Source organism: Euphorbia lathyris, chromosome 9 (genome assembly GCF_963576675.1).
Source record: "Euphorbia lathyris chromosome 9, ddEupLath1.1, whole genome shotgun sequence".
Lineage (NCBI taxonomy): Eukaryota > Viridiplantae > Streptophyta > Magnoliopsida > Malpighiales > Euphorbiaceae > Euphorbia > Euphorbia lathyris.
This window is the reverse complement of record NC_088918.1, coordinates 37,303,371-37,315,217: the sequence shown is the minus strand read 5'-3', so window position 1 is coordinate 37,315,217 and position 11,847 is coordinate 37,303,371. Positions and strand designations below refer to the sequence as shown.

The following is an 11,847-nucleotide window of genomic DNA, read 5'->3' as shown; positions in this document are numbered from 1 at the left end:
ACACTTCAAAACAAACAAACTTACCTAATTATACTTATCATCAATTACTTTAAAATATCTCAATCTAAAAATAAGCCGTTAGACATTGTCCACCCTTTTGCTTGGATCCTCAAGGAGTGCCATAACCTCAAGGACTGAACTTGAGAGATTAAATTCATTCACATTTATCGGGAAGGTAACCGTGCAGCTAAATGAATAGGAAATTACATATGATATTTTTCAATGAGTTATCATAAGTGTGGTGTGATTCCTATAGACATGGAAATATATTATTTGAAGACAGTTTTGGCTCCACACTGAGCTAAATTTAGTGGTGAGCAGAACTGAACAAAATAGACATGGAAATATATTACTGAAGACAGTTTTGGCACCACGTTGAGCTAAATTTAGTGGTGAGAAGAAATGAACAAAAAACCTTGAAACCAATGAAACCGAACTATAAAAACCGAACCGAATCAATTGTATTTCATTTTGGTTATAGATATGGAAATATATTATTTGAAGACAATTTTAGCTCCACACAAGCTAAGTTTAGTGGTGAGTAAAATAGAACCAAAAACCTCGAAACTACTGAAACCGAATCGTAAAAACCGAACCGAATCAAATTGTATTTTGATTCGGTTAAGTTCTTATTTTTCAAACTGTTTGGTTTTCTAAAAAAAGAAAAGTGTAATTCCGTTCGGTTTTACATTTTTTTTGGTTTACTTTTTAAAATTATTACTTAAACTAAAATACAATTAGGAGTAAAGTCACCTATATGTGTATCTAAAATTTTATGATGATTTTAAATTATTTTTTTTTTCAAATTAGTAATTAATATTAATTTGTTTAAAAAAACCGAATAAAAATCCCAAAAACTCATTACTTTAACAAATAGAATAGAAAATCCTCAAATCTCTAAGGGTCTACTTAGATGAAAGTTTCACAAGGTTCATTAAAGGGAGGTTAATTAAAGGGAGGGGAAGGGAAGGGAGGGAAAGGGAGAGGAGGTTAGAGAACCTCCAGATCCCACCAATTTGGTGGGACTGAAATTGAAGGTTTTTGAACCTCCATTTAACCTTCATTTAAACTTAAACTTCTTCCAAACAAGGTTAAGCAAGGTTAGAAAAATACACTTCATTTAAACTCTTAACCCAAGCAAAGTTAGAAAAATAACCTCCCTTTAATTAACCTCCACTGACCCCAATCCAAGCAGACCCTAATTTGCGCATTCAAGAACACCAACAGATAAAGGGGAACCGAACAAAAGAGACAGGGAAATCGCTCCCCTTCCCCTGCCTTCTCATCTCATCGAAGAACACCAATCCAAATCCATCTATCTCTCTCTGTTTTGTCCGAGTCCGATCATCTCTCAAGCTCCAGCGGTCAGACTCCGATCATCTCTCCCTTTCAATTTTCGCAGGTATGTAGCATTCTTCTCTCAGTTCGATTTTTTTGTGGGTTATGGGTGTGGGTGTTTTCTTTAGCTTGTGTGCTTTGCTTTGGCTTTGATATGGCTCCATAACAATTGAGTTGAGGGTAATGGACCTGAGAGTTAGATTTATGAAACTTAATTAGTTAGGGTTCCATACATTTTCTGTAATTTTCTAAAATTGTCATTTGTTAGATGTGTTTCATCTGAACCTTGCCTCATTTGCTTGCTCTGCCATAGACCTTTAATAACTATGGCTAAAGTTATATTAGTAATGAATAATGCCTCGATTAAGTACTGCACTGTCAGCTTAACTAGTATGCCTATAAACTTAAGTAGATATGCAGTTGACGACCTCTTCTACGAAAGCTGGAAAAATGAAGAGAAGAATAAAAACCCAAATTTCAAGTTTTCAACTTCTGATGCTATTATCATTTCTAATCCTTTTGCAGTTCTTTTATTTTTCCTCCTATTTATTGCAGATTTAAAAGAAAGGTAAACACCAAAAGCAAATAGAAAAAATAATTAGAAAAACAATGAAAACCATCATAAATTACAGAAATAAAATGAAGTATGAAAAAAAAGCACAGAGATAACAATAACTTATGGTGCAGCAAAATCATGAATTGCTTCGCCATATTCAAACTGATTCAAGTCTTTATATATCTCCTGTTAGTTTATATCATTCCACATTCACAAAATTCAGCAAACAAATACCTAATGCAGTGCAGATCTTTCTCTTAAAATAGCAAAGCACAAATGTGTAATAGGTAAATATATCAGTGCTTAATTAAGTCTTAAGAAAGATTATAAGAGAAATGGATCAAAACTAAGTTCCATAGTTAAAATAATTGCAGAAGCACAACACGGAGAAGAGGGTGGGGTGCTTTTTGAGGGAAATTTGGAGGTTTGATTCTACATATTAATTTTCACACACAAAATTAATTCCCCCTTGTACTATTTTATCACGGAATTACAAATGAAGAGCCATTTATTCTGCTTTTCATTTCAAAATCATAAAATCGCAATGCCCATTACACAAAGATTATCAATGCCAATTAAAAAGAGATGGAAGCCAAGCAAAATACGATATAAGTCCAAATAGGTAGACTAACTTTGTCCAAACGGGAACCATTCATCTCTAAGAAATCACAATTAAAAATTCAAGTGCAATGGAACCTTAATCATCCATATTAAAGAATTACCTGGAAATTAGGGTAGAGTTGGAAGCCAAGAAAAACCAAATCAGTTGGGTTTAAACACCAGAGAAGGAGTCAAGCAGTTGAGCAGAGATCAAAGCCAAGTGAAGCCAACATGATTTGAGAAGAGAAGTGAGATACTGTAGTTGGTGTGAGAAGAATGAAATTAGTAACCATTTATTTATTTATTTTTACTTGGGGAAACAATTTATTTATTTTAGGAAGGGTAAACCATTTACTAGTGTACATTTTTTTTTACCAATCACACTAATCAATTAGTAACCATTTACTAGTGTACGTGTTTCTTTCCTTTTCTGGTTAAAATTTATTTATTTTAGGAAGGGTAAACCATTTATTAGTGATCATGTTTTTACCAATCACACTAATCAATTAGTAACACATATGTAAAGTCTTAAAGATAAAAAACATAGATTTAATTATTTAAGTTTTATCTTTTTAAGGAAAAGAAGGCTGAAAAGCCCAAAACATTAAAAAGAAAGAAAAGAACTATTAGATCCTCACTAATGACAGCTTTGTGTAATGGGCATTGCCATTTTATGAGAGAATGAATGTCAATTATGTTTCTTCTCTTAGCTTCTTGTCTTAGCTTCGAATGATTAATTGGACTTTGTGTTATATTGTTTGGTTATTTTTGCTTTCTACTTAGGGTTCTCATGATTAATGGTGCTTCAGAGTTGCGTAGTTCAACTTAGCATGATTTAGTTCTAGTTAAACATCCTGTTCAATTTTGATTGTGTATTCTAGCTTTATACTAGCACAGACAGTAACATTTTTATGTAACCTTTCACCTCTTATGCCAGTTACCTCTGACCTTAAATAGTTTTCTAATGCTGCTATGTATTCTATCTTTAAAACTGCACAGATAGTAACATTTTTATGTAACCTTTCACCTCTTATGCTAGTTACTTCTGACCTTAAATATTTTTCTAATGCAGGTATGTTTTCCGACCATCTGATTTTTGTATCAAAAAAATTCCTTTAACCACAATAGCTATTTTGCTGTTCAAGATCTGAAAAGTGTTCTCCTATAAAGAATGTGTGCTTTTAATCTAATAAGTTCCTTGTGATTCTAATCTAATAATAATTATCTTTTTTCAAGAATTACTGTTGTCTTGTCATTTCTTTTGGTTTAAGTTTGGTGTTCTTATGTTATATTGTCTGTTTACTCTGTTGTTTCTTGTTTTTTAGTTCTATTTTATGTCTTGGTGATGTAGTTGGACTTTTATCATATCGGCAATTAAATTCAATTAAAAAAAGTTATTAAGAAAAGATATGATAGTTTTTTTTTTGTTTGTTTTTTTTTTAATTTTTTTTTTATAACTATACTATTAAAGCATTTTTTTTTATATCTTGAATCAAATATTTTTATTGATTACTTAACAGAGTTTGTGTGTGTGTGTGTATAGATATATAAACCAGATCTTAAAGCGTATTATTATTATTCTTATTCAATTGTTAATTGTTCAAAACTTGTTCTTTAATATTTCAATTAGTTTTATCTCAAATATGTATCTAAGAAATATATTAGTGAAATCTAAAAACATGATTGCCAAACCAGCTGGACAACTCTATCACTAATTCTTGTTCAGGTATATATTTCCATGATTAACAGTGGATGATAGCATATTACCATATAGAGCAGGCATAGGATAACTATCATAAACTTCTAGTTATGGTGCAACTGTTCGCTATTGTCCAAAACAATCACTATTGGCAGCTTTCAAGCTTTAATATTGAAATGAACAATTGATATTTCCAAGCAAGAGGGAAAAACCCTAAGTTGATTGAAATCGAGAGATGCTCTCCAATATTTTGTTCCGTTCACAATCTTCAGGATATGCAATATTTGATCTGTATTTATTTTGTTTGATTCCTTTCACCTTAAAATGTCTTCTAAATTGTAGGCTCCTTAAAACTCAACCAAATTTCTATATAAAGAGAGGATACATTTCATAGGTTCTATTTTCTGAGATAATTTTATTTGTTGCTTATGTTTATGGTGTTTATTCATGTTTTTGTTATATTAGAAATGGATATGCATATAGTTGTATAATCCAGAACATTATTGTTTTAGGAAATTGGTGTTTTTCTCCATTTGTAAGAAGGATTTACAAATACGGGTGATTGAGTCATGATATCATTTTTTTCCTTGTTGAAATTGCGTGTGCTTGGGGGCAAATTCTTTGTTTTTGTTGGGGAGAGTGGGAGAGCAACTGAGCGTTGATCTGGGTCTTCATTTTGAGCTTTAAGACAATTGCACTATGCCTTTAATGCTTTGAAACATCATTTATGTCCCTCTACTGATTGATTATCATTACAACCTTTGGCTTTTTAAGATCACTCTTATTTTTTTCCCACTAATTCTTTTGCTGTTCCTTTTGTGTCTAAATGCAATTAGAGGTACATAGCTATTTTTGGTTATCGTATTTTAATACATATTTGATTAGGAGATTCTCTAAAATAGCATTCAAACCACGTTCATCCATGTAAACCTACTGAAGGAAGCTAATCACTAATGTTGAGGATATTAAGATAGTTGAACTACTCATTGCATCATAAATAAGCGGAAAATTCTGAACTATTTGTTTCTAATGAGCAAAGTACCTTTGATGTGTGTTATCAGGTAAAAGTTTCTGCTATGGATGATTTTTCAATTCAAATTAGTTCTGAGCTTGTTAATAGGCTGGCCAATGACGGTGAGAAGTTGAAGAAGAAAACAAAGAACAGTAAAGTTAAGAAACAACGAGAAAATGTGCATCCCCAAACTAAAGTGAGCAAGAAGCAACTTGATGTGGATCCTGAAATTCAAAATGGAGCTGTTTCTGCAGGATGGCCTGTTCAACATCCATTGTTCTTTCCAGTAACCCCACCTGCACATTCTATTAGCCCAGAGGTAGATGCAATTAGAACTCTTGTTCAAGAAAGCGAAAAGGTTGTGGAAAAGTTGCAGGAGAAAGAGGAAATCATGTTGCGAGAAGTAACAAAAAGAGCTAAGGAGCTCCATGATAAGGAATTCAAGCTTCCATACCAGAAACCTATGCCCTGTTTGGCTGAGCATGATGCATGTCGGGCATGCTACAAGGAGCATGGTAATGATACACTAAAATGTACCCCTCTGACTCGGAGCTATTATGAATGTGCACGCAAAGTTAAGCAGCAAGTGAATTCAGCGGAAAAATAGAATTTCATGGAGGAAAATTTTCCATGTCACGTACATGATTTCGAGATGAGACGGATACATTTTTGCGGTGCAAGTAAACCAAATACTGATTATCATTACTGCTGTTTCAAAGTGTTATGTGCTTTCCTAATGCCATTTAGTATTTTATTTTCAATTTGGGTAAAATTCTGAGTTTGGATATCATACTAAGCATTTAAGGCCTAGACATGCATCATTTGACAGCTTTGTCCTTCGAAATAAATAGTTTTTCTTATAGAACATCCAGTCAATCTGAAATATATCTACATAATTTTTCCTGTTACATTATTGAACTTGTAAGGTTGGAAGAAAGAAGACGTTAAGATGAATTGTTAATTGGAAACTGTAAGGTTAGATGAATATTGTATTTTCTGAAGTAGCTATGCTATTTTGTGCATACCTTACATGCCAGGGTTTGCGAATGAAGTATATATAAAAAAATTTGGCATCATTAATTTCCAGTGTATTTTCTCAAAAAATTTCCAATATATACCGGTCGATAATGGGAAGAGTGGTAATAAAATAAGGAAGTGGAGGGGTTGATAATCTTTATCTCCAATTTTTGAGCAAATTACCCATACATTTTTTTTTTCCAAAATGTCAATTTTGTTATCTTAATATTTTATGTAATTACGTGAGGTTTTATTTCTTACATTTTGCTTGTTGTACTACTTCTTTTTTCATCTGACGAAATTAGAGGTATTTTAAAAAAATATATATATTTTATGTCATCTTTTTAAAATTATCTCGAAAATATTTTATTTTATAGCTTAATCTATTTTTAGTATTTTGTTAGGTAAATAATATATAAATATAAATATTACTTATATTGAAATAATATCTATAAATGAAATAAAATAAAATAAGAAGAAATATAGAAGGCCTAAAATACTCTTCACAGGTTTGTTTTGTTACTAAAAAAAAAAAAAACTCACATGTACCGATCTGTAAAAACATAAAATCATATGAGTTTTATTTGAAATTAACCCCTAATTCTATTTTTTAGAAATAAAAATTACTAAAATTTATTGAATAAAATGTATATACTATATTGTTTTTGAGTAATTCAAATCATTTATTATTATTTTTAAAAATGATAATAACAATTTGATTAAAGAATAATATAATCATCATCATAGAAAATTGAAACCATCTCAACCTTTTTTAGTCACATACTTGTCTTTCAACTATTAAAGCCCTATTTGCATTATGATATATCTAAAATGTTGATTTTTACCTATTATTTCATAAAATTTACTCTGATCATATTAAGGCAGAATGAATAATTTAATAGAAGAAATAACTATAAAGAATAAGAAAAGAAGTAAGATGTTTAGGAGATAAAAAAAACCGTCCTAGAAAAAGATGAGAAGGAATCAAAATTTTTTTTTTTTTTTATTAATGTGCTGTCCTATTCATTTTGCAATATATGATGGACCCAGCCGTCCACGCAATATATAATATGCCGCCTGTTGCCGAAGCACAACCCCACACTTCAAACTGTCCAAACAATATTTTTCTAATTAATTATTATTAGCCCTTTACATAATATCACATAAATAATAAAGAGAGAAAATTAAATATCATATATTTATAGGTTGACATGTTGAATTTTGAGATTAAATTCAAGTAGATAAAAATATTTGAAATTTAAGTCGGTTTTGAGATTATTAAATGCAATTGAACGGGATTATTGAATAGGAAATAAATAAATGATAATAATGAATTGCAGAGGCATTAAGGGCCGTTTGTTTTACCTACTGTTTGTTGTTGCTGTTTGCTGTTACGGTTTGCTGTTTGCTGTTGCTGTTAAGGTTTGCTGTTGGCTGTTGGAAAAAACTGTTTTTCCAAAAAACAGAGATTCTCTGCTTTTGTAAAAGACTGTTTTTCGGGTGTAGAAAGCAAACATGAGATCACACCTAATGCTGCTTTTCAGATGTAAAAGGAAAACATAAAGTCACCAACTAAACACCTGAAACTCTCAATTTTGAAGTGAAAATGTAAAAATGAGCATGAAAAGGAGCAACTAAACACCCCCTAAGCCTCCGTTTTTCCTTAAAGCATATAATTATGCCATGATCATATAATAATTTTAAATCTCTCAATTAGTAATAATTTCAACTTTCAACCATTTTTATAGAAGTTACTATATCTAATAGAACCACATAACTTTATGGGTAGGTATTGGCGAAAAAAACAATGATCTTTTTTGGAATTTTGTATATTTCAGCCAAATAGAAACTTGTAATCTGTGTGTATATATAGAGATAATAAAGTATATAGCAATTAATACAAACATGACAGAAGAAGTGAAGCTATTGAAGACATGGTCAAGCCCATTTGGTTTAAGAATATTTTGGGCACTTAAAGCAAAAGGCATCCAGTTTGAGTCAATAGATGAAGATCTTACCAACAAAAGTCCTCAACTTCTTGAATACAATCCAATCCACAAGAAAATTCCAGTACTGATTCATAATGGGAAACCTATAGTTGAGTCACTTGTAATTCTTGAATATATTGATGAAACTTGGACCCATAATCCTTTGTTGCCTCAACATCCACTCAACCGAGCCACTGCTCGTTTCTTGGCAAGATTTGGTGATGACAAGGTTTACAATTCTTTAACTCTTTTTCGATTTGAGAAGTGTACCGACTGAGCTATCTTGAATGTTTAATTTAGTATATTTTCAGGTGATGTCTTCAATATGGAGAATGTTTACAAAGCAAGGGAAGGAGCAGGAGGAAGCTCATGGTGAGGTGATTGAGAATCTCAAGTACTTGGAGGAAGAATTAAAAGGAAAAAGATTCTTTGGTGGAGATGAGATTGGATATGTTGATGTTGCTTTAGGTTGGCTAACCAATTTGATACCTGTTTCTGAAGATATACTTGGATTTAAAGTGGTTGATAAACAAGTATTTCCTTCCTTATCAGCATGGATGGATGAGTTTACAAGTGTTCCTTTTGTTAAAGAGAGCTTACCCCCTCATGACAAACTTATCCTCAAGTTCCATGCCTATATTGCAGCTTCACCCCATAAATGAATCATCAAATGTTCATGTTTTTGCTTTTTAAGTTTTCATTTGTAATCAGTTCAATCAATGCTTCTTGAAAGAGAAAATAAACTCTGAGTTATTATCAATTTGAATCTTTTAAACTCTGTCCCAAACTGTACTTCAACAAAGTTAAAATTAGGTAAATGAAATTGCTCATTCTTTTAACATCAATAAACAATTCCAAATTCGTACACATATCGATAATAGGTAAATGACCAGATTGTCCACGTGGACCGATCACACGTCCCAACTAAGAGGATTGATGGAAAGATATCGTATGAAAACATGGATTACTGAAATAGATACGCTGATCCCCAAAAGTTGCCCGCTCGATTTGTTCGGCTTGCAGTTAGCACATACCAAATCAAAGTGTTCTCACCAAGTGACATACTCCCATAACCTCTCTACACATGTACTCCTTCCGTTTTTTGTTATATGACGTTTTAGACTTTTTAATTTGTTCATTTTTATATGTCGTTTTGTATTATCAATGCACTTTTGATAATGCGTTCTCTAATTTTTCCGTGTTTATGGTAAGAGAAAGGTAAGACTATTAATGCAAATAATCTTAATTAAGCCATAAAAATTAAAAAGAAAGAGAAGTTTTGCATAGAAAGTAAAGATTTAGGAGAGAATTATTAAGGGTAAATTAGTCATTTTAATAGTCTCATTAATATTGCATTGGTTTTGATGAAAAACCTAAACACATATAAAAAAGAACAAAGTGAGTATAAAAGATCAACTAGTGCCTAAAACCGATGTTTTCTAGAAATATCCCCATAACCTTATATATAGAAAATGATGTTCTGCGACCAAGGTATCTTACTTCTTAATCCCTAGAAGTTCATTATTCTCATATCGTCATCCTCAAAACTCTGATAATGCATTCTAGCAAGGTCTCTGGATCCTGGTTCCTCATTTGACTCTTTTTTTTTATGTCTTATTGAAGGGTATCTCGACCTTGAACCACATTCTAGGAGATCATTCCAAAGTTTTTTCGCATCAAGTTGGTGCGATGAACATAGACCCCTATATAGCACCCATGACTCATATAAAAAAAATACATCTCCTGCTCATTCTTCCCTTACCTTACCTCTAAAAAGGACCCCATTTCCTCTAAATCTAAAATCTCCACAAGGTCCTACAACGTCACTAGATGGCGGAAGGCTTCTCCCCTTCTAGGTCATAGCCCCTGAGTTGGATCAATACATGAACGAGTGTTTGGGCTCACTAGATCCAGAGAAAAGAATTTTCCTCAATGCAATCACCAAACATCTTATATAACATGGAAACAGTCCACAGAACCGTCAACAAGCTAAGGGAGAACATACATCTGAATGCAACGAATCCAATTGTTGCTCTAGTTAGAAGTTGTCGCATCTAGTAGAAAAGTATTGTTGCTTTAGTACACAATTAAAGTGTTGCCTTTGAGAAAATTCTTTCATTTTAAAAAACCGATGAATTTGTATAATAAGACTAGATTAAAAAGTACTGTATTTACTTAATAAAATCGTTGCATGTGTGAACTTAGAGTGTTGATTTAGGTTCATAAAAATGTTACCTTTTGTTGTATGGTGAGAAATCAATGCCTTTCCTAAAAAATAGCAACACTTGTTTACACATTGCATTAGAAATTTCCTTTATGTTAATCTCTACAAATTTCCTTTATGCTAATTTCAATTTTCAATTTTTTAATTATTGTTCGAGAGAGCTTTTAGTCCTTTTCAAGAACCTTCTGAGTTACAATTTTCATTTCAATTTCCAATTTCAAAGTTTGTGAAACTATATTTTCAGTTTCATTCAATTCACAGACTTCAAGCATTTATTTTCAATTTAGCATCATTAGTTCAATTAAGCCATTCTTCTTACTGTATTAATATAATTTTTTCCCTTTTAAACTTTCATAATCGTAAATTTTTTTGGCACGTTCAATTTAGATTTAGAAAAAGCAAAAAAGTTTATTTTAATATATGGTATAGAATTAGTGTCTGTTTGTTTCCATTTTTTAGAGTCACTTTTTGCCTTTTAATTCTAAGCAGGAAATAAAAAGTATTTGATAAAAAATTCAAAAAATTTGCTTTTTAACAAGAAAATCAACTAATATATGCCATAGTAGTAACCACAAATAGCAAACAACAAACACGTGAAACAAACCGGTTCTTAGTATCTAATAAGTCACACCTTACAATTAGGGCATTATATATTTTTTACAATATTTACCTTTAGTTTATATTTGTAGGATGATAATTATATAGCCAAATATGGGGTAATTTATAAGTGAAATGAAAGGATGAAATGGTGAGCACAAATACAAAATGGATATAGGCTGTAATTAAGAACACAAACAAAACTATTTCTGAGATCAAGCCAAAGCACAATGCTATGAAGCACCGATACGGGCACGCATACGGGTGCGGGTACGACATACGATATTTCTAAAAAATATGAGATACGGGTACGGTGGGGATACGACAAATTTTATATATAATTAATAATATATATCATTTATAATGAAAATTCAAAAGATACATAAATATATAAATTGATAAAGTCATTATAAAAACACAAATAATACTCTCGAGTCAGATCGACCAAATGAGAGGGATCGACTTCAGCAAAGCAATTGAGGGAAAAGAACCACTGAACAGAAGAACTCGACCAGATGAGGGAAAAGATTTAGGAATTTCAATTTTGTTAGGGTTCAATCGCATCGCACAGGAGAGATTTTCAATTTTAGTTTAGGGTTCAATCAATTTCGTGCATGTATATGCTAGTAATCTTGGGATTATTTCATTTTAATCCTTATATTTTCTGAGGTTTTTTTTAAAAACCCTTATACTTTCAAAGTTTTTTTAAAAAAAACCCCTAAAGTATTCCCGAAGTGTTCCCGAAGTGTCCCCGTGTATCCCCTCATTTAAAAAAGAAAAAGAAAAAAAGGGGATACTTCCCAGGCGTGTCACTTA

General features: G+C 31.6%; 2 protein-coding genes across 3 annotated transcripts; both read left to right on the top strand.

The window, feature by feature from the left end:
* Positions 1-1,184: 1,184 nt before the first annotated feature.
* LOC136205454 (uncharacterized) lies at positions 1,185-6,076 on the top strand. 2 transcript variants are annotated; one of them, XM_065996051.1, is made up of 3 exons: positions 1,185-1,402; positions 2,269-2,318; positions 5,255-6,076. In XM_065996051.1, exon 3 carries the CDS (start codon positions 5,270-5,272, stop codon positions 5,810-5,812), a length of 543 nt encoding a protein of 180 aa, XP_065852123.1. In that variant the 5' UTR covers positions 1,185-1,402; positions 2,269-2,318; positions 5,255-5,269; the 3' UTR covers positions 5,813-6,076. The 2 variants fall into 2 exon arrangements, with proteins under 2 accessions (XP_065852123.1, XP_065852122.1); XM_065996050.1 differs by lacking the exon at positions 2,269-2,318 and having other exon boundaries at positions 1,188-1,402.
* Positions 6,077-8,127: 2,051 nt separating this feature from the next.
* LOC136207040 (glutathione transferase GST 23-like) lies at positions 8,128-8,872 on the top strand. Its single transcript, XM_065998289.1, has 2 exons — positions 8,128-8,439; positions 8,522-8,872. The coding sequence occupies exons 1-2, from the start codon at positions 8,128-8,130 to the stop codon at positions 8,870-8,872; spliced, it is 663 nt and encodes a 220-aa protein (XP_065854361.1).
* The last annotated feature ends 2,975 nt before the right edge of the window (positions 8,873-11,847 follow it).

Coding starts and splice junctions, on each gene's coding strand:
- LOC136207040 (XM_065998289.1), top strand. CDS start 8,128: ATGACAGAAGAAGTGAAGCTATTGAAGACATGGTCAAGCCCATTTGGT. Junction 8,440..8,521: donor CAAGATTTGGTGATGACAAG/GTTTACAATTCT, acceptor GTATATTTTCAG/GTGATGTCTTCAATATGGAG.
- LOC136205454 (XM_065996051.1), top strand. CDS start 5,270: ATGGATGATTTTTCAATTCAAATTAGTTCTGAGCTTGTTAATAGGCTG.